The 24,094-nt window shown below is 42.7% G+C and overlaps 8 protein-coding genes and 1 non-coding gene across 11 annotated transcripts; 4 read left to right on the top strand and 5 right to left on the bottom strand.

Moving 5' to 3' along the window:
- Nucleotides 1–1,663: 1,663 nt before the first annotated feature.
- On the top strand, nt 1,664–3,895 carry LOC130685840 (collagen alpha-1(III) chain-like). 2 transcript variants are annotated; one of them, XM_057509126.2, is made up of 9 exons: nt 1,664–1,793; nt 1,870–2,137; nt 2,199–2,570; nt 2,632–2,802; nt 2,861–2,950; nt 3,012–3,173; nt 3,244–3,402; nt 3,469–3,678; nt 3,740–3,895. In XM_057509126.2, the coding sequence occupies exons 1-9, from the start codon at nt 1,782–1,784 to the stop codon at nt 3,838–3,840; spliced, it is 1,545 nt and encodes a 514-aa protein (XP_057365109.1). In that variant the 5' UTR covers nt 1,664–1,781; the 3' UTR covers nt 3,841–3,895. The 2 variants fall into 2 exon arrangements, with proteins under 2 accessions (XP_057365109.1, XP_059350258.1); XM_059494275.1 differs by having other exon boundaries at nt 2,861–2,941.
- Nucleotides 3,896–5,549: 1,654 nt separating this feature from the next.
- LOC130685873 (uncharacterized) lies at nt 5,550–6,976 on the bottom strand. The gene is made up of 5 exons (XM_057509161.1): nt 6,906–6,976; nt 6,506–6,734; nt 6,299–6,436; nt 6,089–6,226; nt 5,550–5,981 (listed from the first exon to the last, which is right to left on the bottom strand). Exons 1-5 carry the CDS (start codon nt 6,929–6,931, stop codon nt 5,946–5,948), a joined length of 567 nt encoding a protein of 188 aa, XP_057365144.1. The 5' UTR covers nt 6,932–6,976; the 3' UTR covers nt 5,550–5,945.
- Nucleotides 6,977–7,697: 721 nt separating this feature from the next.
- LOC130685878 (uncharacterized) lies at nt 7,698–11,479 on the bottom strand. The gene is made up of 2 exons (XM_059494270.1): nt 11,300–11,479; nt 7,698–11,223 (listed from the first exon to the last, which is right to left on the bottom strand). The coding sequence occupies exons 1-2, from the start codon at nt 11,418–11,420 to the stop codon at nt 7,799–7,801; spliced, it is 3,546 nt and encodes a 1,181-aa protein (XP_059350253.1). The 5' UTR covers nt 11,421–11,479; the 3' UTR covers nt 7,698–7,798.
- Nucleotides 11,480–12,633: 1,154 nt separating this feature from the next.
- On the top strand, nt 12,634–13,831 carry LOC130685867 (uncharacterized). 2 transcript variants are annotated; one of them, XM_057509155.2, is made up of 6 exons: nt 12,634–12,657; nt 12,732–12,883; nt 12,948–13,048; nt 13,103–13,227; nt 13,290–13,498; nt 13,557–13,831. In XM_057509155.2, exons 2-6 carry the CDS (start codon nt 12,740–12,742, stop codon nt 13,722–13,724), a joined length of 747 nt encoding a protein of 248 aa, XP_057365138.1. In that variant the 5' UTR covers nt 12,634–12,657; nt 12,732–12,739; the 3' UTR covers nt 13,725–13,831. The 2 variants fall into 2 exon arrangements, with proteins under 2 accessions (XP_057365138.1, XP_059350265.1); XM_059494282.1 differs by having other exon boundaries at nt 12,640–12,883; nt 13,290–13,495.
- LOC130685826 (nose resistant to fluoxetine protein 6-like) lies at nt 13,804–16,884 on the bottom strand. The gene is made up of 11 exons (XM_057509102.2): nt 16,506–16,884; nt 15,942–16,443; nt 15,580–15,877; nt 15,354–15,517; nt 15,154–15,290; nt 15,055–15,089; nt 14,795–14,988; nt 14,591–14,729; nt 14,336–14,531; nt 14,009–14,269; nt 13,804–13,938 (listed from the first exon to the last, which is right to left on the bottom strand). Exons 1-11 carry the CDS (start codon nt 16,834–16,836, stop codon nt 13,862–13,864), a joined length of 2,334 nt encoding a protein of 777 aa, XP_057365085.1. The 5' UTR covers nt 16,837–16,884; the 3' UTR covers nt 13,804–13,861.
- A 570-nt stretch (nt 16,885–17,454) lies between these two features.
- LOC130685866 (DNA-directed RNA polymerase II subunit RPB1-like) lies at nt 17,455–18,482 on the bottom strand. Its single transcript, XM_057509154.2, has 3 exons — nt 18,391–18,482; nt 17,848–18,324; nt 17,455–17,777 (listed from the first exon to the last, which is right to left on the bottom strand). Exons 1-3 carry the CDS (start codon nt 18,406–18,408, stop codon nt 17,487–17,489), a joined length of 786 nt encoding a protein of 261 aa, XP_057365137.1. The 5' UTR covers nt 18,409–18,482; the 3' UTR covers nt 17,455–17,486.
- Nucleotides 18,483–19,000: 518 nt separating this feature from the next.
- On the bottom strand, nt 19,001–21,916 carry LOC130685828 (nose resistant to fluoxetine protein 6-like). Its single transcript, XM_059494271.1, has 10 exons — nt 21,591–21,916; nt 21,045–21,519; nt 20,696–20,990; nt 20,329–20,629; nt 20,231–20,265; nt 19,968–20,161; nt 19,769–19,907; nt 19,517–19,712; nt 19,189–19,449; nt 19,001–19,091 (listed from the first exon to the last, which is right to left on the bottom strand). Exons 1-10 carry the CDS (start codon nt 21,907–21,909, stop codon nt 19,009–19,011), a joined length of 2,298 nt encoding a protein of 765 aa, XP_059350254.1. The 5' UTR covers nt 21,910–21,916; the 3' UTR covers nt 19,001–19,008.
- A 542-nt stretch (nt 21,917–22,458) lies between these two features.
- On the top strand, nt 22,459–22,532 carry Trnan-guu (transfer RNA asparagine (anticodon GUU)). Its single transcript has one exon. It is a non-coding gene; the product is annotated as a tRNA-Asn (tRNA).
- Nucleotides 22,533–23,205: 673 nt separating this feature from the next.
- On the top strand, nt 23,206–23,979 carry LOC130685871 (uncharacterized). Its single transcript, XM_057509159.2, has 4 exons — nt 23,206–23,345; nt 23,401–23,552; nt 23,624–23,757; nt 23,822–23,979. Exons 1-4 carry the CDS (start codon nt 23,214–23,216, stop codon nt 23,977–23,979), a joined length of 576 nt encoding a protein of 191 aa, XP_057365142.2. The 5' UTR covers nt 23,206–23,213.
- Nucleotides 23,980–24,094: the final 115 nt, after the last annotated feature.

The following is a 24,094-nucleotide window of genomic DNA, read 5'->3' on the forward strand; positions in this document are numbered from 1 at the left end:
CAACAATGAGGAATTTGCACACCCAAATTCTTGTCTGGCTAGCCGGGGTTAAAGAGTTCCATGCCATTATGTATTCGACGAGTAGTTAAACGTCAACGATTTCTTTCCCATTGTTTGGCCATGAAAGGTTTCCCTTGAACATAAAACATTATTCGTTGTGTTTTCCTCAAGGAAATGCTAATCGGACGCAACTGCAACCAATTTTGGTACACACGTACGCAAGAAAAAATGAATGCAATATCTTTACGTTAAAGAATGATCTCCAAATATTGATGGTTGACTCCCAATAAATTGTGTGACGTTCTTCCTCGTGATCCGTGTTAGATATCTCGTTACTTTGCTAGCCGACCTCGCGAAGCATTTCGTTTTCTTACTTTGATTAAGGGCCAAATGTCAAGATTGTTGGCACAGATACACAAGACTACATGTGCACAGCGTACTGGAAAAGCCCGTGCAGTATAATATTTAAAAAAATTGTTAGACGTAGTTTTTTGCATACTGTCTGAGGCCTTTCATTTTTCAGTGCACGCGGGAATGCAATTGCGATGTTCCCGTTACTTGGCGCACGTTTGTTGAAGGCGTTTCAATACGCGGTGCATCCCCGGTTGTTTAACTAGACGATGGTAAAAGTAAGTATGTTTTAATAAAATGCGCACAACGTGGAATTATCTTGACATCCTTGTAAGGCTCGAACAAACTCGTCGATTAGGTTTGTTGTTGAGCTTTTGTTTGTCCACTGTAGAGGTCACATTGATGATCGAAAGCCTCCCAAAAAATGCAACTGCAACGCAGAACTCCTAAGTTTGTCTTTTGAAGTGCGTATATACCTGTAGAAAACACAGATGTTAATTTCTAATTGATATTCAGAGCAGCCTAGATGTCATCGCCCTATGGCAACCTACGATTTGCATTATAGTCCGCAAACAAGATTTCTAAAATTGGTTCCACCGTAGACGGTAGAATTACTTTCGGCTCCATACCAATGGCAGTTTCTTGATTATACAGTAGATTCATCTTAGATTTCTTTTTGAACACATGTCGGTCGTACATGAAGGCTGTCTCGGATTAACCGTGTTGATAGCATTTCAGAGACTCTCCCGAACACGACACGATTTGACGCACTTAAAACAAAAAACAAAAAAACAGGAATGATATTTGAATATAACAAACCTGTAACAGCTTGTTTGGGAATGGAAGGATAGTGTCATTGTTGACACATTCTAGAGTAAAATTTTTTGTTCTTCCTTTTAAGACCATCTGTGTTCTTATACAACCAATCAGCACGAATGGAAAGCTTGTGATGCGTTACATTCCTTATTTAATCAAATATCTAGTTTGTTATAAGTCTATCATTGGAATGGAATAGCGTGATTTTAAGGTACCACACGACACACCATTTCTTTTCTTTTTTTAACACGATCGGCTTGAAAAAAATAATGGCTGGTATATAACGGCAGTGAATTTGTTTAATGTACAAAAAATGCATCAGTCATGGGGAAATGTATGGGAGAGCCAGAAAACCTGCCCTTGTCTGCAACCTGCCTTCGGGGAATGGAATGCTAAAAAGGAACAGCCCAAGATTTAAAAAAAATAAATAAAAAATAAAATCTTTAAGAATCTATTTGGTAAAGAAACCCACTACGCTTTTCTTTGCTTGCCGACCGTCCGCCAGTTCGTGAACTGAGCTGGGCGTTGGTAGTGATGGTGTTCCAAACCTGATTAATCTAAAGATCGAAAACTTAAAGTAATTTTCTTTTTAGTTCAATCGACAGTTAACAACAATGACACTGCTGGTAAGTCTAAGTAATCCTTAATCATTTCGTTTAAGTGTTAATCGTAACACGTTTGTAATTCATGTCGTACGTGTAGGGAATCGGTTCTTTATTTTACTTGGTGGCTGCCTATTTAGCTTTTCCTACGGGCAATTCTACAATTGAACAATCGATACGGTCTTCAACTGTTCAATTAACAAGTCGTTCAAGTCGTTCGTATTATCCTTACCGTTATACTGGACGTTATTCGCTGCCGGACGTGTGGTCAATTCACGAACATCGACGATACTTTGCGGACGATTACTTTGCACCTAGGACTCGTTTTGAATTTTGGAATCCATCGTTGAGTCCTCCGATAAATTACGGTACGCTTCTATTTTCGAAACCATCAGATAAGTTATTCGTGAATGCATCTCGCAAATTTAGGTCGTAGGCGTACAAGACCCCCTCATGGTCATCGAGGCCCTTCGCGACGGGTCGATGATGAATGGTCGAGGATCTTACGGTCCATGGCCAAAATGGGCCTGGTCTCTCTAGAGAAGAGCAAGATTGGTTCGAACGTCTATTACGCCAACGATGATGATTCATTAGAAACGGATGACGAGCCGTTTCATTACGGAGGCCAAGCCCAACCAAGAAGACCGAACCGATATGAAAAGAACCAAACGAATAGTAAAAAACACAATCGCAAACCATCGCAAAACGTTAAAAAAGACGAGGACGATGATGATTACATTAAAAAGAGACCAGGCACCGGTTTGGGAATACCTTGGATGTTCAATTTAATAGGGCCGCCAGGTAATCGATTCATTCTCTAATTCTCTTTGGTTTCAAAACTTTATGGATTGACGGATGTCAGGCCCTCCAGGGAAAGATGGCCGAGATGGGTTACCTGGACCAATAGGACCAATCGGTATGCAAGGACCACAAGGTGTTCAAGGTGTTCACGGAAGTACTGGGCTTCAGGGTGTCCAAGGCCCGCCAGGTGTGCAAGGATCACAAGGCCCACCAGGTGTCCCAGGGATCCAAGGTATATTTTAAATAACTGCATTTTGTTTAACTGAAATTGTTCAATTACTCGGATGAAGGACGAGATGGAGCTGATGGCAAAGATGGCCGGGATGGAGTGGAAGGAAAAGACGGCAAAGACGGCCAGGATGGAGCACCTGGTCTGACAGGCAATACATTATTCCTTGCTGATTATAGTAAAACATAACTCAATCAACTCATGGCAATTAGGATTGGCTGGAACGAATGGTCAAGATGGCAAGGATGGAAGGGATGGCCAAGATGGCGCTCCAGGTCCACCAGGTGTGCCAGGTGAAAACGGGAAAGACGGGCAAGACGGAAAGGATGGCCAGAACGGAAAAGATGGACAGGATGGAGCTCCAGGCCCTCCAGGTATGTGATTTATACGATCAAAAATGAAATGAAGTGGTCCTTATTGTGTTGTCTGCATAAAAAACATCAGGACCACCTGGACAAGACGGGAAAGATGGAACGGATGGTACCGGTGGGCAATTCGGACAGGACGGTACCGATGGCCAAGAAGGACAGGACGGCCAAGACGGAGCTCAAGGTCCAGTTGGTCCTGCTGGAACTCCTGGCAAAGACGGAACTGACGGAAAAGGTAAAGATCAGTTTTGTTTAAAGGTAATGGAACTTTAAGCTCATTACATTTAAAATTAAATTTCAGTTGGAGATCCGGGTTTGCACGGACTTCATGGAACGGCTGGCGAGGCTGGAGATCCTGGATTGCCAGGACTTCCAGGTGAAGCAGGTGAACACGGTACTCCAGGTGCGGTGGGACCAGCAGGTACACCTGGCACAGGTGGTACCCCTGGAACTGGAGGTACCCCTGGAAGCCCAGGATCACCAGGATCATCAGGATCTCCCGGATCTCCAGGTTATTATTTATTTGAATATTTACGCCCCCAAGGTTTTAATGCAATTCAAATTCTGTTTAGGATTGCCTGGTGTGAATGGCATACCAGGAGAGGCTGGTGAGGCAGGTCAGAATGGAATACCTGGAAGTCCAGGAGTGCCTGGAGTACCCGGAGTTGGTTGAGAACAATCCGAGTTGCACTTATATCTTTTTCCCTACACCTACACCGCATACAGAATTCTTATTTATTGATATTGACACAGCCGAATTCATAAACGAAGAGTGATAATACAAGTTTTAAAATATATTGACACAAAAAACGAATTCTATAGTCAGCTAATTGGAATACTGTGGACGCATGTCAGTGCGATCCCGTAATTATTACGTACAGGTTTATATGATATGGAAAACTTGTTAATCTATTTAGGTTTAATGTCGCAAACTTTCCAGACTTCGTCGAGGCCGAGGAGCCTTAACTAATTAAACCCATCGGACTCATTTTGAAAAATCAGTTCACAATCTCTGGAACGCTGGAATATTTAAAAACGTGTCCATCAACGCGGTTAACAGTTGCGATTAGTTTAACATACAAACGAAATGCAAACTTTATTGAGCGTGTCCCCGTGTCCAAAAAAAAAAAACAAAAAAACAAAAAAACAAAAAAACAAAACAAAACAAATGCCATCGCTCAACTTGAAGGTTTCACATGTAAAGACAAAGTTTAGAAGTTCTCTTTGATGTCCCCTTTTAACAAAATCACGTTGGAGTGACACCCCAGAGTCGCACGCACGTCCGAGGCTAATCACGTTCGGGATTGGCGGCGTTCAACGGTGGCGCCAACCGTCGTTGCTAAGCAGTTTGAACCACATGTATGCAACTCTATTTGAAATGTCTGTTTGCAAAACTGGTTAGCAGCGGGTCCGACTTTATCCCCTTTCCAAACCTGATGCTAATCAACTATTCGTAATCTTTCCAGCGTTTTCTCCTCTTTCCCCTTGAGGTTTGAACGAACCCTGCACGATGGCCCGTAAACAAAAATGCGAAATAAGAACATGATAAATTCAACACTCACGTTGTATAACAATCAGTTGGTGCTTTCACTCGAGAAATCTTCGTTATAAGGGCCCGTCAGGCAGCTGATGCGTGTTGGGCTTCTAAACAGAAACTGCACTAAAGCAAGACATCATCCCCCTTCTCCAGACCATCAAAGCCATAGGGCAAAAATGCGAAAATGTTTCAAAGTTTATTGTTTTCTACATTTGTCGAACGGGTGAGGGGTGAGTCTGAAAGAAAAACCCCCGCTTTAAAAAAAAATGGGGCACATGAAATCAATCAACAAGAACGGATTGTTAAGTTATTAAATGAATAAAAGATGGTAGAAATGCTTTCGGGGTTCTACCGAATGGCGACCCACATCTTTAACATAAATGTGCAGCTTGATGGTTCAAAGAGATTGTGGTCAGGTATATAGGCGTCCTTTGTATACATTGTGGTCAACATAAAGGACCAGGTAGTGGGCATACCTATTCATCAGGTCAACCCTCCTCTTTCGATTCCAAATTGAATGGTCAGGTAAAAAATAAAACGAGCATTGGTCCTAAGAGTCCTAGCCCATTCCAGGAAGAGATGTTCCTTCCGAAGTTCATATTATTTTTTGAAAATCTTTACAGTAGAAAGACATTGTTTAAGTCTTCTACCTCGTTTCCTTATTTTGATCATGTTGATCGTGCATGTACGACCATGTTTGGGTTGATTCAAATTCGAAAGTGGCTGATATAATATGCCCAGCTCTGTTATGCAACCGACCTTCATTGCGCGTAACATTCGTTTTTGTATTTCCTTGCAAAAAGTGGACCAACACGGGGAAGATATCGTGCACCTCCACCTCCACCATAAGCGTGTGTATATAATGAGACAATTGCACCTTCACCGATAGTTTTCAATTTTATTGCTTTTTCCCCTTGAAATGACCTTAATAAGAAATCGCCAATGTTTACAAGTACCCCATGCTCTGCACGGTAACCGATTAGCACAAGGTTTGCACACTTTTTTTTCTCTTCAGGTTCTTGTGTAACAACACTTGCTCTGCTTTCGACATTTCTCTAAAACCATCGAGGACGGGGGGAACGCTTGTTCAATTTTTATCGGGGTTTTTAAAACAGGAGACTGTTTTTTTTCATTTTGCGAAGGACTGATGATATTCAATTAAAAAATCACTTGGGTGGGGCATCTTGATTCGACGTTGTGCAAATTTTTTTCCGAGGACGTTGTAATCGAACGTGATTCATTCAACGGGAAATCGATTGTCGACAGACAAAGGCGCTCTGTGTGTTCAGAAAACAAAACAAAAAAAAAATAAGTAAGAAAACGAGATTTTTATAATTGAATGTAATAAAGGAATGGCCAGCCAAAAACAAATGAGGTTATATACCGAGTGAGTTTTGCGTAATTTCCAGTTCTCTTCTTGTAGCTTCAAAATGACTTGCTTACTCGTTTTCTCCCGGTGGTTCCCCTGAAACGTTGCCAACCGGTCCCGTTCTTCTTCCCATTCGGATTCGCGAATGGCAGACTATACATCAAACAAAAATTTTATCTTTGATGAGTGAACGTATGAAAGAAATGATTTTCTTTTGTTTTTCACCAGAATTTTCAGGGCTTCGAAATCTTGACACAAGGCCTTACGTTTCAGTTCAGATTCTTTCAGTTTGTCAATGAGTAATGTGATTTGTTCGTTCTTCTCTTGATTGTCATGAATCCACTGAGTCATAACGAAAGCCATCTGTTTTTAGAAAATTCGTTCAAAATTTAATCCCGCAATTATGCAAATCGAAAAAAAAAAAATAATTACCCTGGTGACTGATTGACGCATGCGATTGTTCTCTTCCATAACGGTGTCTACTCTGCGATGGAGGGTGCCAGACGAGCAACAATCGCGAGTCGATTGACTGGTTTCTGGCGTTTGATTCGGGATCAATGATTTTGTCAACGTGTCCTCAGGCTCTTGTACAGTTGCTGCCTGCTGCCAGGCCGCGACACCCAATGGGTCCGTCTCGAACGGCCGGTATTTTTCGGCGCAACTGCAAATAAGGAACGAACGCTTTCTTATAGCAATGACGATTGAAAGGCACCTGTGCATCGCTAGCAACAACAGCCATGCACACCTACCGAATTTGAAGATGCGCTTTGAGAAAAAAAAAAAAAAAAAAAAACCAATAGGCAAATTATAAGAATACTGTGTGATTTGTTACCCCGGCAGAAATTGTTCAGCTTCCATTCTGTGCTGTGAATTAGAGTGATGTCGTGCCCGCAACGTGTGAATGTTCACTCCACTGCGTGGCCACTGTTCCATCAGCTTTTCTTCAACTATTACAAGAGGGAGGAAAAAACAACAACAACAACAACCCAACTGTACTGCAATAAAAAAAAAGCGCACTTGTCAGCTGGTGTACAGCACTCGATTATTTTATTTTTTCTTTTAAAAGATCCACATCTGTCATTGCATCGCCCTTAAAAAATAAAAATGTGTTTGGGGCGGTTTCTAACCAGCCAATTGAATTAGATTGCCTTTGGCGCTTGGCACTTAGCAATCGCGTTACTCAGCTCCATATGCAAAAACATGTGCCCTTCTCCTTTTCGTTTGGGAACTCCCCGACTTTTTATTTCCGAGAAGATTTTTTTTTTTTTCCCGTCTACTTTTTTGCATTTTATTAGGGGCGTTGGCCGGCAGCAACAGCTTTCATGACTATCACAACTGTTTGAACGATAGCGTGAAAGGCTAGGACACAGGTACCTTGGCAAAAACACAGTACGCAAACTATCACGATTTTCAATATTGTTGCAGTTGTTCCACATATATATGCGTGTGCGTTGAATTCCAGTTTGAGTACACTCTTGAATAATAACAACCGTTGGCTGTGAGCGTGACACACACTAACGAATACCAATACATCTTTGTTTTGATTGCTTGTTTGCATTTATTAGGGAAAAGGAACAATTGTTGGCAGCTAGACACAAGCATTATGTATTTGAATTTTGAGAATTATAATCAAACAACCAGCATAAAATACAGCCATGGGGGGGAGGAGGGGAAAGGAAATAACAGCATCCAAAAACACAAACATAAATATTATAAAGAACAAAACTAACATTCACCAATAGCGAAAGAGTTGTTGGCAAATGTGTCGACAAACTTCAACTGGTAAGGTGACTCACAGCCCGTTTGGTCGCAAATGAGTGGGCTCTTGTCAATCGGCTGGACATCGCCGGCCAGGCTTTGCTGTAGCTCGTTCAAAATCTCCAAGCGGGTCACGTAGCCGGGCGCCAGTTCTTCGGCCACTCGGCTCCTCATCAAACTCAGGTAGTCGGCAAGACTGAGCGTGTTGGCACGTAGGGCTGTCGCCTCCAGCAACAGGCAACTTGAACCGACCCGAGCTAAGAGACAGAACAATTTGGCTTTGGTCATCTTCAACTCGTTTTGGCAATGCTCCAACAGCTGTTCGGTCGTCAGTTTGTCATTATAATTCGACTCGTATTCGGCCTTCATTTGTTCGTGAGTTGTGACCACGTTCTGCGCTACGTGACGCCAATGGAACGATTGATAATCGTGCTCCGCTGCCGGGCAGGGGCAAGAAACGTGGGAGCATTGCTTCTTGATTCCGCGAATGTAATCAAAACGAAATGATCGCATCGGTCCATCGCATGTCCTCCGGCAACGTTGGCAATTATACGAAACGTACCCACGATTACATTTCACCTTCACTTGACGCACATCCGATCGTTCCACCGTGAAATGCTTGTTGGCTTCCATCTTATCGCCGTATTCTTTGATTTTCCTGTGGAACATGTGAACGTTCTCAACATGGACCAGATACACTTCCAGTCCGCGTTCGATCTCTCGAAGCGATTGATCGAGCATCAAACGCCGCTGAATGACGTCCCGAGTAGAGCCCAAATCCCTTGCATTCATCTTCTCTAAATGCGCGAAAAATGAGCGGAAGTTCTCTTGATCCATCCGCCAAAAGAGCTGATCGAAAGAGATTTCATCTTCGTTCGATGCGAATAGAACAGAATTATCGAATTGATTGTAAGTTAAACCTGACGATGTAACGGCGAACGGTGCACCGCTGTCTACAACGGGTGGACAGGCCATGTCCGCGAACGTGATGAACAGCCGGATGTTATCCTTGACCTCCTTGCCGAATAAAGAGAGAACCGAATCGAGGATGGAGGGCTGCATCATGGTCGATTCGACATCGTTGGAAGCGGCCACCAAACAAACGGCGTGGATCTGATCGATTCGAATGTTCTGACGCGTTAAGAAGCGTTCAATTTTCCTGGAGTGGTTTGATTTACCAGTGTCTTTGTAGACGTATCCGGGCGTGTCGATGATCGTGATCGAATACGGAATGCACATCCCGTCTTGATGGCGGACGGTGTAGGCCGTCACGCAACTCGTTTGGCTGTGCGTTTCGCGAACGCATTTGAAACGGAACGGATCGTTCCACCGGACGCCTAAAATGTAGTTGACCATGGCGTCGATTAAAGTGCTTTTCCCGCTACCCGTAGCGCCCATCAGCATAATGATCTTGTGATCACGGCGGTTGTAAGGCGTGGAAATGGAACGGCCGACGTCCACCCATCGGAAATCGCTGTCGATCGAATTCTGTTTGACGTTCAACAGGTGGATGTTTGGATGACCTCGATGGATTAAAATGCTGTTCTCCAGCGCAAATGTTTCGGCTATTCTTCGATGGTCGGATTGCGGATGACATCGTGAGTGGATAGACAAGAGCAGCTTGGCGTACGAGGAACTGTTCAAAACTGCGTCTTCTCCATCTGTATGCAAATCGTTTTTACAAACAGATCCAGTGTCGATCATGTTCGTGAAATCACTGCGGCCGATGCAAGTATCGGCAGCTACACGAATTTCGATAGCCGATCCCGTGGGGAAGCTGATCATCGTTTGATTCTCGCCCGGACATGTCGTCTTCCGCTGCATCCACGATTTATCACAACTTCCTTTCGCTCTGTATTCAACTACGAAATGATGTGGATAACCTGCATCTTGATAGTTCCATATCACTCGAATTACAGACGATTTCAGATCGATGGCATTATCTTTTGAAAGATAATTAATTCGGAGGTCGGTGGGTGAATGAGGTAAGGCCATCAGATTGTCCTTAATTAAGTTATCAGCTTCGTAAACTGAGTAATAGCAATCATCTTGGCCAGCATCGCTGAATGTTAGAAAGAACTGCAGTTGATCTCCAAGTTGTTTGTTCTTCTCAACGTGATTGGCGAATTCACGTATGGTGTCCAGCACACGCTTACGTTCACGTTGAATCATATGCCACGGTAGGCCGTCTTCGTTGGCTTCGTCCAGTTCCAGGTCATCTCGCATCGCTTCCAGCATCGCGTTTGATTCAACGTCAACGGGCGGGATTCTTAACACGAGAGCAAAGTGTTTAACGAAGGTGTTGGCTAATTCTCTTTCCAATTGAGTTCTATCGGCAAAGAAGACGATGTCTTTCATGTTGGCCATCTTCTCAATCATATCCGACTCTGATTGTTTGAAACAAAGCCATTGTTCCAGACGAGACGGTTTGAAAAGCGGATGACTCTGTGCGTTTTGAACGATCCGTTTAATTTCTTGATCGTTGTGATTGGCATTTTCTCGGCCCTTGAGAATTTCATCTTTCAGGCTTTGCTGGAGCTTTTCCTGATATCTGGCAACAGCATCATGGAACTGACGTAAAGAAATGCGATGGGTTCGGTTACTTGTCGTACGAGCTGCGTCCGCCATTGCCATGATTCTATTCAAACTGTCTGAGAGTAAAGAGTATGGAATCAAGAGATCTGCGTTTAGAACTCGATATTCGCAAACTTTTCCAGCTAGGATACGTTTTAAAGGACACAGTGTAACAGCGATAGTATTTTCTTTGCTGTTCTGGAACTCGGGCTCTTGAGTATGTCGAATGAAATGCAGGCAATGTTTGTAAGCTTCAAAAACGCAATACTCACGAACGGAATGAGATTGAACATCATCGTAGAGACGGCATTTAACACGAGTCAAGTGTTCTCCTTCCCTATCGTCCAACTGTTCCATAAAGACGTCCACATTTTGAGTCTGTCTCAAAGCGATTTCCATTTTGGACGTGATCTTGGACAAGAATTCTTCAGCCTCTTCTTCTTCTACGTTGGCAAGATCGTGAGTCATAACGCAATAGGCCTGTGCTCCATAAACGGCATGCACAACAAAGTGAGTAGCTTGTTTGAATCCACAACAATTTACAACGTCCTTTCGATCGACAATGCGAGAGTCCTTGTGGGATTCCATTCGCAATACAACAGTACGAGAGGCTTGCCCCGGTTTGCTTCGGTCTGTTACGTACTTGCTGGAACCCGAGAACTCGTCAATGATTCCAGCAAGAATGCTGACTCTTAGATGTTCATCGATATCCAAACGTTGCCACTTCTTGTAGGACAGTTCAGAGCGAAACGAATGCACTTGAAATTTGCCAAGGATTTGAGTGGTAAGTTTCGAATGGATCGAGTCCTGTTCCAGCCCTTCATCGAGGACACAGTTTAAAACAACAGAATTTTCAGTATAGATGTATTAATGAAATGTATAAAGGATTTTTACCTGGTATGATGGTGTCGTTACGGCTGTTGTACAGATCGCCCACTCGAAAGTGACGTCCTAATGCTGCCATTCTAACGATTAATTGATCCCTCACATCAAAACCTGTCTTTTCATTCGCCATGTTCTTTGCAGAAGACGTGTTTACAGATCCAGCCAGACGAGATTCTCACAGCCAGTACACACCTGTGTCCATTCCCAGACTGCGAAATGCTAATGCTATTATTTAAAGGTGCTCGAAAAACAAAGAATGATTCAACGGGAGATAGGGTAAAGAAAAGCGCGTAAAAATTGGGGACGAAAGCCCTCAGGTGTTAATAGCTACGTTACCGTACGTAACTAATATTGTGTCCTTTACCCTGCCTGCATTAAGACGTAGGTGAAAATTGAATCGATCTCTCCGTTGCCTAATTTTCGTTTGTAATTAGAAGCTCTCTTACATTATGATTCGAAACATAAAAGAATTTCAAAAATGAAGTGTGAAACGGCGATATTTCATTTGCGTCTAGACGTTAGCTAAAGGTTAGTAACATTGAACGACGTACGCTTTATGCTGATACGAAAAAACGCGTGAAGACGAGACTATTGGCAACGGGGCACTAATTGCAGGTGTCGTAAAAAACACGAGAGGTCCAGTCCGCTATGTTTTTTTTGTTTTTTTTTCATTCAATGCCCATTTTTATAGCTGATGTCTAACCTTGGTCGGTGTCATCATCGCACCAACGTTTTGTTTTATCCGAACGAACCGCGTGATAAGACGGTCACAGGTAAAAACGTTTGAAAAGCCACTTCGCAGCATAGTGACGCTGACGCTACACTATCCTAAGTATAAATCGCGAGTCTACTGTAAACTACACCCTTCTAGTTTAAAACACAAAAATGAAATTGCACAAAAAGTAATGAACTTTTAGTTCATTAAACGAAACTAAACTGCGTTCAAAACGACATTTACATAACGTACACGTTCTCGATTTCCATTAGACACACGTACCCTGTCACACGTCATTTCCCCAGGCTGGATTTTAATTATAAAAATAAAATGCGATTTATCTGGGATTTGGATAATCCATTTGTTATTCCGTGCGCACAGGTAAACACGTTTCACCACGGCCTTTTTCAAAGTTGGTGTACAATCACAAGTCCATGCTATCTACACGTGATCTTATACTAAATACAACCCCCATATATATCTCTTGACGTATTAAAAAAGACTTTCCGGGTGGGGTATTAACAATCAACAAGGCTTTTCAGTAGTTGCTATAGTAACCTCTGATTACACAAGAAAACGAAGGAAGGCGCAACGCATTGAAATCGTTTTATTTCGTGTTCGACAGCCTACCCCTCTGGATTGGCCATTGCAAGTACGAAACTATTATAACATTTAGTTAGATTCGATCCAACCGTGTTCTCTATCCGATTCAACAACAACATGAAGAAACAAAAATGCGGCCAGGTAACACTTCGGCAGCTGGAAACTGCCATAGGTCGTTGGGTGCTGGACGCAAGACGGTCAACGTCAAGACGGGCCTACTCCGAGTGTTCTCCGTGATCAACATATTCATTTACTCTCTCTGCGTCGGTTTAGAGGTCTAGACATCATTTCGTTTTAAAAACTGAATTAAAATTTAAAATGCCATTAATCTTTTATTAGGCAGTCCATCCGTACGTTGGCCAGGGCATCTGGGGCTCCAGCGTTCACATGATGTCGGGCTTAGTTGGATTCAGCGGTTCTTACAGGCCCACCAAAATAAGGTAATATGTTAAATAAATATGTGAAAAGCTGAAATGAGACATATTTTGTTCCAGGTTGTCATGGGTGTTGGCCTTCTCCTGTTTGTCCATCATGTTCGCCTTGATCGTCAGCGGTTTATCCTGGGCTGGATACACCGACTGTGACCATTATCATTCTGAATACGACCCTGATATCGACAGTACGTTTTGCAATTAGCACATTTATTTCCGCACATTTAACGGGACTCTTATTATGCAACAGTTTGCATAAAACCTGTTTCTCAACTGGCTTTAATGGCCGTCAACATTGTGGCCCTCGTCTTCAGCCTCGCGTCCGTCGTTGTTGTTGCACGCCCTTTATGTTGTGCTCCTCATCAACGGCAGAATCCTTCAGGTTTACCTAACATCAATGTCTCTATCATCGGATCGCCAAGAGACACGCCCAGTCTTTCCACAGGGACGACAACGGTGGTAAATATAAAAGACGGGAAAAGCGCATTGAATAATGTTTGATTTTAATTTTGCTTAGATTACCTCGTCAAGTATTCATACCTTTCCATCGCACCGGCCGGAGAGGGAGATCCTGGCTAGACTGGCCTTATTTTCTCACCGTCTAGAAGAAGAAGAAGATGATGAACGACCTCCTCGTTATTCTATTGCCATAGCAGAAGCTGCTGAACAGCAAGCGCAAAGCTAACAATACAATATTTATTGCGAATTTCAAAACCAAAACGAAGGCATCATTGATTTCTAAACATGAATAAGAAATGAAATCATTCTTTGGGCTATGGCATATGTATTCACTAACGGACACGTATATGGATCATTTCTAATTTAGTATTTATTAAAAGATTTGTTTTTCCAGTCGATGCGTCTGGACGAGTGTTGGACTTCGGATTCTCTCGGCTTAGCTGAAAATTCATTAAAAATTGTTCGGTGAAAGTGAAATGGCTACTGCAAAAGAAAAACAGCTCTTCTTACGTGGTTGAAAGGGAGCGAAAACAAGTTTCTCCACGTTCAGGAACGAAGCCTCCACCGTGATGGAGACGACAAAAGCCAACCCAAAGACAGTGGCCAAAATGCCGAAATAGGTCGTCAATTGGCTGAGGAATGTGTAGTAAACGAGCTTGCGATTGGAGGCGTAAAACACGTCCAAATAAGAATAGTGAATGAGAAAAACGCAATAACTCAATCGACTTAAAGGTAGGAATCCTTTCCAGGACAGCAACCGATTGACGAACCCTTTAACGAATTTTTTTTTTTTCCTTTCAATATGAAAATATAATGAAACAATTTGAACGTGCATACCGCCATAACCGCGCGTGCAAGCGTACACGATCCAGGCCACGGCGATAGCCCAGGCCGTTCTGTGTAACGAACCATAGAACAAGCTGATGGCCGGGTTGATGGTAGGCACTTCATTCTCGTCTAAATATGGAACCAATCCGTAGATGACTGCCAGGATAATAGCCGATGATAATGTCCAAAAGATCACCAATATTATCTGTAAGAAATAATCAAAATGAATTGATAACACAATTTCACGTGAATCTGATCATGTACCTTGGACGTGCGTTTCTGTGATTCTTTGGTCACGTACAAGAACCATCCGAGCCACACTCCAACGATGTAAGGTGGGGCTCTAGTCCACGGTTTAGTGTAATAATAATCAGCATCAAATCCCATCGCCAGCGTATCGAATCTGTAAGGTATTTCATTGCAACATTTGAACCAGAACTTCACGAACGCAAGTATGAACGAACGTACGTTCGGGTGGGCATGATGGTAGGCATCAAATCGAACACAGCAAAGATGGCGAAGTTGGCACCGATCGTGCCAAGAAAAACGAAACCAAGTAACGCCAGCCCAATATTTTTGCGACGCCACAACAGGTAGATGAACAACGGTGAGAGGATGAACAGCTGCATGTCCGTGGCGAGATACCACGTCTGTTCCATGCACTGTTCCATGAAAAAAACACAAGAATTTAAGAAAAATGACATAGCAAAAGGTAAAGGAAAACTCACCTGGACGTTGATGTCGGTTGGGAAGAGATTATTGACTGCGTTAAAGCAAAATCTTATTTAATTTCAGCAACAAGAGAAAGTGTTGGAATACAGACTCACTGTAGAGGAGATGCCACCACCAGTTGATGCGACATCCGTAAGCAGATAGTTGAACGTTGTACCAATTGGGCCCAGTCCCTGTGTAGACGATTAATGTAGCGATGAATCCGAGAACAATGGCGTACACTGGCGTCAATCTGTAAACGTAAAAACTCATGGTTCAATCAAGACACAAACATTTAATTTAATTATTAAAAAACCGGAGATATCGATGGAGATAGAAAAGACCGATATTGAATTTTCCCTTATTGCGATCCAATTCGGCCAGCAAAAGATACGAGACGAGCAGGCCGCCCATCAGTAAGAAGGTGTCAACTGAAACAGTGGCGTTCGAAATGCCCTGGAACCACCACGTCATCGCGTCCTGTATTTCACGAAAGAACTCACTTTCAGGAATAAACTTCGTTTTGAATTTTGATTACTCACGTCAGTGACCATGCTCGGATTCATTGAATATGAACCTGGACCAATGATCCACGAATGTCCTATGACCACCCAACAGGTGGATAGGACTCGTATGCCGTGAACGCAGGCCAAATTCGATGGTGATGCCTTGCTTTTCATCGACAACAATCGTCTCCCATTGGTCAATGCTGAGAAACAGTGTAAAACACTAATAACATGGCCGTCTTTCTTGGAATCAAACGGCTTGTCCAGGACCATCCTCCAAGCATCGTGAGCGGTTGCTATGACAACCAACAATCCCAACAAGCTCAGTACCACACTATCAAGATTTAAACAAACATTAGAAATAGAAAATGTTTAGAAGATGTGTGTGTGTGTTTTACATGACGGTAATGTCGGGTCCATCGAAAGATGGCGGATCTTCGTGATCTGTGAAACAGTAGACCTCGTCCGTCACGGTCACGAGGGAGTAATTAGAGATGATGTAACTACCCACAAGCTCCGCCACGGCGTGACCGAGGTCATCGGCGCTGCAAGACGATGGTAAACAGAAACTGATGCTAGGAAAAGCGTAAGCGAGTACGTCGGCCTGCGCAATTTTGGGTTCGACACGGCCGGCCGAAGATGACAGGATGCCCAGCAATTGTAACAACGTTACTAAATTAGCGCTCCGTTGTTCGACATCTTCGTTATCATCGAGATTGGTTGACATATCCTGATAAATGATGTCTGATTCCGTAACTGGAGCCGCTTTGAAATAGGCCGTACAGTACTGACCGGTGAAATTGGGACCGCGGACGGCCAGGCATTCATCGAACAAACCATCGGCGTGAAAATTACCCGATCCGTACAGTCCGATTGGGACTTTTCCCGAAGATTCCTTCACTGATTGAAATTGTTTAATCAATAATTCATTTTAAGTAAAATGCCACGTTCCATCAACTTACTCTGCATAGCCCAGGAACGTCGATATAGATTGTGTACGTAATGGATGCTATCCACTTGGCATTGTTGGCTAATGTTGCTGGCCACGGCCGTCGGGTACGAGGAAGACGCCAATCTAACCACCAAATTATGAAGCCACTGCTGGATCAAGTTCAATTTATCGCTTTCGTTCAACTCATCTTCGAGTTCAACCGTCTTCTCTTGCCACCACGACTGGAACTTTTGCTGTTGGGCGATGCCGCCCAGTCTGCTCACGGACTGGCCAGCAACAATAGCTTGACGACAGTTGATACTCACGACAACAACGATCATTACTAGCCAACAGCTCTTCATTTTGCTGTTGTTCGACGATCAGCAAAAAATCAGAGACGTTTTGTTTTTGACTCACGTTCCAAAAAAATTCCAAACTGGAATACGGTCACTGCTTAACTAGCCATGAGACAATGATTGATTGGTTTGAATCGGTGATATTTATATGTACACAGCACTCACTTGCACCATAGTCCAAATCAACAAGACAAAACTAGACCCCCCTAGCCGTTTGCTGATAATCGTATCGAGATTACATCACTTTGTCAATACGCACGCGTTCACATTAAGAAATAGCCTTTTTTGTTTAAAGATAGGAATCGCCTTCACAAATACATTCCTCAAACCACCCCATGTGATGAGCAAAAGGGCATATTTTAAATGGATTTTCCTACAGCCATTCACTCATGCCTTTACGATAACTCATCTTTAGGCAACTCATCAACGATGACTTTTCGCGCCTACGTGCCCCAAGAATTCGGATGTGTCAGAAGATAGGTAATCAAGAATATAGATTTGTCATCGTGATAATCACTTCCCAAGGGTTTTTTCATAATTATATCTCAGCATAGTAACTTCCTATATGTTTCATCAATTCGAACTCAGGGTTTTATACAGCACTATTTTTATTGCAGTCACACGCAGTTCGAAATGTACACATTCAAAAGTCAAATTTAGTAAGCGGAATTGTACGATGGAGTCGTCTGATAATAATTGTTCGTTTCGTATTTCGATGTGCTGTAATAATTGGAATTATCACTGTTGGATTCACCGGCCGGCTCGTACGACACATCCGCCCTGTAGCCGTTCTCGTCCGCTTCGTACGTCACGATCTGCTTACGACCGTCCGGCAAGTTAACGGTGTACTGTCCGCGAGTTAATTCATTCTCGTGCGTCTCGCTACGTGATTGCTCGTTACCGTAATAATCATTAACGTTGAATTTGAAGGCGTAATTGTACCATCCCTGTTTGGAGAGGACCAAATTCAATGAATTCAAGTTAAATTTTATGCGATCATGATAGAAATGAACTTACATTGTCATCTCCTTCGTAATTCTCCGGGTAGTAAGAGGGCGTGGTGTAGGCTGTGGTGTAGCTCGGTTGATAGTACGTCGGTTGGGTGGTATAACTTGGCTGGACGTAAGGTTTGCTAGTCGTGTAGGTCGGAGCTGGGGGGTAGTAGGGTTTCGGGGTAGTATAATAAGGTGCTGCAGTGGTGTAGTAAGGTGCGGAGGTAGTGTAATAAGGTTTGGTTGTAGTGTAGTAGGGTGCTGGAGTAGTGTAATACGCCGCCGTGGTAGTATAGTAGGTGGCAGGGGTAGTGTAATATGGCTTAGTGGTGGTGTAGTAAGGCTTCGCAGTGGTGTAGTACGGTTTGGCTGTAGTGTAGTAAGTTGGCTGGTTGGCGTAATAGCCTTTAACTGGAGGGTAGTAATTCACCGGCTGCTGGGGTACTAGATAGCCGTAGCTGCTGGCCACTGGTCTGACTGCGCATAACGCAGTTAAATAAACCTAAAACAAAATTGAACAAAGTTAGTGTAACGATTTAGACAAGACAAATTGAATTAAGATAATTACAAAAAGAGAGAGAAACATGATGCTGAGGTGTTGGATTGCAATTGTACTGTCAGTGAAATGAGTGAGGTTCTTGCTACTCTTCAACTGTGTACTCAAACGCTGACTGATGATCTTTCCAATTCAATCGGCCTTTATATACAAGTCCATATAAACAAATAAATAGGGGGAAAAGCAAGCATAGAAATCCTTGAACTCTAGGAAAGTACGTCTAATCAAAATTTAAATCTCGCAATTGTTCTGTCGTAAATATTTACTAAGATATTTTCTATTGTATACACTCTTCTACTGTTTACCACCCTCAGTTTTTCTATTATAATGTTTTCAAATAGAACTAATGCAATGCAACTGAAAACCAACGGTTGTCTCAGACCTACCGCAGGGATTTCGACCAGGTATATTACCTGAAATATACAATTGAATGTGTACTCATTATTATTATATCCCCGGACTATTTAAGCGGGTTAAGTCTGTTGCCCTATATACAAGGGCATGTGGAGCAACGAGATTATAGAATTCAAGAAATATCTTCTCCCAGGAGTAAATAGGGCATTTCAACCTTAATTGGGGATAGTTTAAATGTTTGCAAAATTTTATTTGAGTTCAACATCATTCGCATGATTACATCCGAGCATCGACGTACGTAGAAAACGAAGTAATATCACACATCGCTATAGGAACATCACAATCTCTTGATGACAGACCTATTAATCACGAAGTTTCCAACAAATCGTATAATATGCAAATGTTTTGTTTAAAATAAAAAAAATTAAGGTTTCTCCTCTACGTTTGTTAAATTACTTTTAGGTTTAGGAGCAAAGAAGAGTTTCTCCAAATTCAAGAAAGATGCTTCTAGTGTAACAGCTGTGGCGAAAGCCAAACAAAAGCAAATGACGAGCACACCGAAACATGTCGTGAACTGTCCGAGCATCGTGTAATAGTACTGCTTCCTCACTGCTGCGTAAAATACGTTCAGGTAATCGTAGTGAATGAGGTAGACGCAATAGGTCAACCGACCGAGCGGTACAAATCCCTTCCACGACAGAAATCTGTTCACGAAGCCTTGCGTGATAAACCAAAATGATATGCAGTTAGTTCTCCGTGTGTTTTATACGTAATTGGATATTACCTCCATAGCCTCTGGAGCAGGCGAAGATGATCCAACCAATGACGATACCCCAAGCGAATCGATGTATGGGACCGTACGCCATGCTGACGGCGGAACTGATTTCGGGAACTTGCGAACGATCGACGTATGGTGTCATCCCGTAAATGATGGCCAACGCAACAATTGTGGACAATGTCCATCCTAAAGCTACTAATATCTAAAGAGAGATGTTTAAGACATTCGATGCTTAAAATTCGTTTACATTTGATTTACTTTGGGCAGCCGAACTACTGATTGTTTGGTCACGTGCAAGTACCATCCGAACCAGATGCCAACCAGGTACGGAGGAGCTCTGGTCCACGGTTTCACGTAGTAATGATTGAAATAATCAGCCGAAGTTGAAACATCCCCACTAAAATTATACAAAGATTAAACTCCCTGTTTAAGTTGCTAAAAAGGAATTATTATTTACACTCGAGTGAACATCAAAGTTGGCAACAGGTTGTAAACGGCGTAAACGGCAAAGATTGATGCTAGACAGGCCGATGTAACGGTGGCCAACCAAACGAGGCCCATCCTCCTCCATCGCCAAAGCGGATAAATGAAAAGTGGGGCAACAACGAAGAGTTGCATATCCACCTCCAGGTACCACGTTTGCCCCATGCACTTGCGTTCATAAAAACAATGTTCCAGAACAAAACTATTTAACGTGAACGTTCATTTAAATTGACTCACGGAAATATCAGGATCCCCAGGAAATAAATTGGTAACTGTTAAAATTAAAGATCGTTACAAGTTTCTGCGTTATTAAATTCTGATTCGTGTTAACTAACTGTAGAGAAAGTGCTTCCACCAGACGATGCGACATCCGGCCGATGCCAAACTCACGCTGTACCAATTGGGACCGGTGCCGAGGTAAACCATGAGCGTGGCTATGAAACCGAGGATCAGAGCATACACTGGTGTCAATCTCAAATATCGATGAAGGTAGTAAAGACCAACGTTGAACTTCCCATTGTTGCGATCGAGTTCACGAAGCAGAAGGAAAGAAACCAACAAGCCACTCATCAAGAAAAATGTGTCAACTGACACGGTGCCATTAGCGAGGCTTTGCATTCCCCATGTGAAAGCGTCCTTTTAAATATTTTAAGTTATAATAATGAAATTGATTCATCTGTGAAGAATAAATCGAGAACTAACCGTTTTAACCGCCCTGGGATTCATGGATTTGTAGGCACCTAAGATCCAGGTGTGTCCGATAACGACCCAACAGGTAGAAAAGAATCGAATGCCGTGAATGCAACCAAAGTTATCGTTCGATTTTGATTGTTTCATCGACAAGATTTTACGGCCGTTGCTCAGAGCTGAAAAACAATGCAAAGAATTCACGAACGGTCCGTCCGTCTTGGAATCAAAAGCAATTTCGCGGTACATCCGCCAGGCTTCGTGAATCGTCGCTGACATAACCAGCAATCCAATAAGGCTCAGCAAAATTCTACAAGGAAATTGATTAACCAATGAATTATGATAGATCAATTAACTTCTTTACATGACTGTAATGTCGGGACCATCGAACGAAGGTGGATCTCTCTCTTCTTTGAAACAGTACTGTTCATCAGTCACGGTCTCGATGGAATAATTACCGAAGACGTAAGAACCAACGAGTTGGGCAATGGCCTGTCCCAGGTCATCAGCGCTGCAAGACGATGGCAAACAGAAACTGACGCTGGGCAAAACGTAAGTGCCGGAAGTAGCACCGGATAATTTGGGTTCAACTCTTTCTGAACTTTGTCCTAAGATGCCCAAAAGCTGGAAAATTGTTATGAAATTGCTGCGGCTGTTCTGCTCCAGCACCGGTTGGACAAGTTCAGACTCGTCGACAAGGGCCGGTTTGAAGTAGACGCTGCAATATTGACCGTTGAACGAGGGCGCACGAACCGCCTGACATTCATCAAATAATCCATCTGCGTGATAATTCCCAGCTCCGAACAATCCCGGTGGCAATTGCCCGCTTGATTCTTGCACTAAATTGAAAGGGGTTGTATTACGTACGTAATCAAATCATGGCCGTCCTTATATGGAGGGTAACACTTACTCTGTAAGGCCCACAGACTCCGATTTGCATAGAGATTGTGTACGTAATACTGGCTGTCTTCTATACATCGTTGACTGATGTTGGTCGCAACGGCCGTAGGGAAGGACGAAGATTTAATTGCCGCGAACAGGTTGTGAATGATGGATGAAGCATCGTACGTGGTCCCGGTCTCTTCCAGTTTCTGCGTGATCGCTAAACGCAATGTTTCCCACGATTCTTCACTAGCCTCCAGCGATTTGACCAGATTCACGAACTGCTGGGAATGACCACCTGTCCACAACAATCCAATGGTCATCAAGACCATCCAGGTGGCTTGCATGTTGCAGCTTTAGCTTCGCTTGAAGCAGCCAGGTAAAATTGTGGGACGACCCCAAGACCGGTCTATTTATATGATTGGACGGACTATCTCTTCTTTCGACATTGTCACGTCTCATCTTGCTCCGTGCGTTTCCCACATTCAATCGGGAGCTCCTTATCCGAACGAAAATGCATTGCGCCATATGATGTAATTTCTGTCCCTATACCCATCATGTATTAGATCGTGTTCCCTTTTTTATGGGTGCAAAATACAAGGTTCATGCCTCCATTAACATTTCGACTTGAAGTGAAATCCTACGGAATTTGTTTATCGATTTATACATGGCTGCTGATAAACTTATGGTCCCAATCGTCGAAAATGAACCAATAATGTATTCCTTTTTTCGTTTTCCATGGTGAAATTAATTGAATGAGGAGACAGAGGTAAACCAAAATAATAAAACAGAGCAACAATAGCGAGCACACTGGAAAAGTAATCCATGGCCAAAAAAAAAATACATGCTAAATATGTCGATACGATATTGTTGAATACTAGAGTCAATTTACACATGCCTCTGTGGCGCAATTGGCTAGCGCGTTCGGCTGTTAACCGGAAGGCTGGTGGTTCGAGCCCACCCAGGGGCGAAACTTTTTTCCTTTTCAAAATCAATATCTTAAACACTTACTTAAAACACGTACCCAACTTTCTACGGAACGCCATATGATTCACATTCTTATTGACAACCCCTCCGGCAGAAATCAGAATTTAAAACACAAAGCTTCGTTGTGAACTCTTTTGTTTTAACAATTCGATTAGGTTAACTTACAACAAATTTCCTTTCATCTTCATCTAGAAAATAAAGTACGGTAAACAAGCTCCGGAGGTTGACAACTTTATTGCTTCTAAATTTATTTACGAACTTCTCGGGGAAGTCTAGAATGCGAAAGCTCTAAAAAGTTTTGGGAACTAGCCAAACTTTTTAAGATTTTCTTCAGAATTTGGATAAAGAAAATTAACGTAGAAGCTTTGAAAGCCTCGGAAACCTTGTTATGCGGAGAAATAAGAATAACATTTCAGCTTGATTGGAAAGAATCAATAGCAGTGAAACTTCGAGCAGCCTAAGTTCTTGTTAAGGTAGGACACAGACTGCTAAAAGCTGATAAAAGAAAAGGGTTTACTCACAAATGGTGAATTCTCGCAGTTCACTGCTGTGTGGCACATCAGCCAAGATCCGCTGCGGATCTATATCCTCTTTTCAATCTGTCAGTGATATTTAAATCCAGATTTAATTGTATTTCCCTTGCCATTTCGTACTGGCTTTGTAAATGTGGGAGATGACACCAGCCGTCAATCTCAAATCAAATTGTACCGTCGATTACCCCGGAATGCGAGTGTTACCCATCAGGATCTGTTCCGTCTTTTGCATTCTCTGCGGAATCGCGTCCATCAGCATACAAGTAAGCTCAAAAACTCCGCTTAATTATTACAAACCAATACATACACCCAATCTAGACGGCCACTTTAGCCATTTTCTTGGAGACGTTCGACCGTCATTACGTCAACTTCCCTTCGGACTTTGTCGGTCACGGTATTTGGAGTGGAGCGTTCGATTTAATAGCTGGCTGTTTGGGCATTGCTGCCACTTACACGAGGAAAAAGACGCTGTGAATATTTATTGAGAACGCACACACTTAAAAACGCATACAATTTAATAATAATTTAATTTATTTGATAGGCTCGTTGCGACTGTAGTGATGACGGCCGTATCGATTTTCACTTCATTCTTGACGTCTTTACTATCAGCTGGGGCCGCATCGTTAGGTGTTTACAGTTCTTGCTACAGAAAATTCGGATACTCTAAATCGATATGTATGACAATTAATTCGTGTAATTCAATTATATTTGCATGAGTGGCTGATTTATTTATCCACAGGTGATACATGGCTGGAATTGCAATGGGCATTAATGAGCTGTGGGATTTTAGCTTTGATCAGTTCAATAGTCCTCGTCATCCTGACATCAGGATCTCTTTGTACTTGTTGCAGGAAGCACAACAGCATCGTAGACATGGTAAACGACATTGTGTTATGAATTATCACAAATTATATGTTATGTATCTGCTCTTTATTTTGCATCTCCATTGCGCGAACGATTTGGAAATCCATGACGGATGCGATTGCGCAGGCTTTCCAAGGGACGTACGTCG

The sequence above is a fragment of the Daphnia carinata genome, chromosome 2 (assembly GCF_022539665.2).
Source record: "Daphnia carinata strain CSIRO-1 chromosome 2, CSIRO_AGI_Dcar_HiC_V3, whole genome shotgun sequence".
Classification (NCBI taxonomy): Eukaryota; Metazoa; Arthropoda; class Branchiopoda; order Diplostraca; family Daphniidae; genus Daphnia; species Daphnia carinata.

What these genes read in the sequence shown, in the direction of transcription:
- LOC130685828 (XM_059494271.1), bottom strand. Translation starts at nt 21,909, where the DNA reads ATGCAAGCCACCTGGATGGTCTTGATGACCATTGGATTGTTGTGGACA. An exon ending in GAGTCTGTGGGCCTTACAGA is followed by an intron (nt 21,520 to 21,590) that starts GTAAGTGTTACC and finishes CTTTCAATTTAG; the next exon opens with TGCAAGAATCAAGCGGGCAA. An exon ending in ACTTTGATGTTCACTCGAGT is followed by an intron (nt 19,908 to 19,967) that starts GTAAATAATAAT and finishes GTATAATTTTAG; the next exon opens with TGGGGATGTTTCAACTTCGG.
- LOC130685867 (XM_057509155.2), top strand. Translation starts at nt 12,740, where the DNA reads ATGCGGCCAGGTAACACTTCGGCAGCTGGAAACTGCCATAGGTCGTTG. An exon ending in CTCTCTGCGTCGGTTTAGAG is followed by an intron (nt 12,884 to 12,947) that starts GTCTAGACATCA and finishes ATCTTTTATTAG; the next exon opens with GCAGTCCATCCGTACGTTGG. An exon ending in ATACGACCCTGATATCGACA is followed by an intron (nt 13,228 to 13,289) that starts GTACGTTTTGCA and finishes ATTATGCAACAG; the next exon opens with TTTGCATAAAACCTGTTTCT.
- LOC130685878 (XM_059494270.1), bottom strand. Translation starts at nt 11,420, where the DNA reads ATGGCGAATGAAAAGACAGGTTTTGATGTGAGGGATCAATTAATCGTT. An exon ending in TAACGACACCATCATACCAG is followed by an intron (nt 11,224 to 11,299) that starts GTAAAAATCCTT and finishes TCCTCGATGAAG; the next exon opens with GGCTGGAACAGGACTCGATC.
- LOC130685873 (XM_057509161.1), bottom strand. Translation starts at nt 6,931, where the DNA reads ATGGAAGCTGAACAATTTCTGCCGGG. An exon ending in GCTGAACAATTTCTGCCGGG is followed by an intron (nt 6,735 to 6,905) that starts GTAACAAATCAC and finishes CCTTATTTGCAG; the next exon opens with TTGCGCCGAAAAATACCGGC. An exon ending in AATTACGCAAAACTCACTCG is followed by an intron (nt 5,982 to 6,088) that starts GTATATAACCTC and finishes CTGAACACACAG; the next exon opens with AGCGCCTTTGTCTGTCGACA.
- LOC130685826 (XM_057509102.2), bottom strand. Translation starts at nt 16,836, where the DNA reads ATGAAGAGCTGTTGGCTAGTAATGATCGTTGTTGTCGTGAGTATCAAC. An exon ending in GTGGTGGCATCTCCTCTACA is followed by an intron (nt 15,090 to 15,153) that starts GTGAGTCTGTAT and finishes GCTTTAACGCAG; the next exon opens with TCAATAATCTCTTCCCAACC. An exon ending in CACAGAAACGCACGTCCAAG is followed by an intron (nt 14,532 to 14,590) that starts GTACATGATCAG and finishes TATTTCTTACAG; the next exon opens with ATAATATTGGTGATCTTTTG.
- LOC130685866 (XM_057509154.2), bottom strand. An exon ending in ATTACGAAGGAGATGACAAT is followed by an intron (nt 17,778 to 17,847) that starts GTAAGTTCATTT and finishes CTCTCCAAACAG; the next exon opens with GGATGGTACAATTACGCCTT.
- LOC130685871 (XM_057509159.2), top strand. Translation starts at nt 23,214, where the DNA reads ATGTGGGAGATGACACCAGCCGTCAATCTCAAATCAAATTGTACCGTC. An exon ending in TCGCGTCCATCAGCATACAA is followed by an intron (nt 23,346 to 23,400) that starts GTAAGCTCAAAA and finishes CACCCAATCTAG; the next exon opens with ACGGCCACTTTAGCCATTTT. An exon ending in CGGATACTCTAAATCGATAT is followed by an intron (nt 23,758 to 23,821) that starts GTATGACAATTA and finishes ATTTATCCACAG; the next exon opens with GTGATACATGGCTGGAATTG.
- LOC130685840 (XM_057509126.2), top strand. An exon ending in GAGTCCTCCGATAAATTACG is followed by an intron (nt 2,138 to 2,198) that starts GTACGCTTCTAT and finishes TCGCAAATTTAG; the next exon opens with GTCGTAGGCGTACAAGACCC. An exon ending in AGGTGTCCCAGGGATCCAAG is followed by an intron (nt 2,803 to 2,860) that starts GTATATTTTAAA and finishes ACTCGGATGAAG; the next exon opens with GACGAGATGGAGCTGATGGC.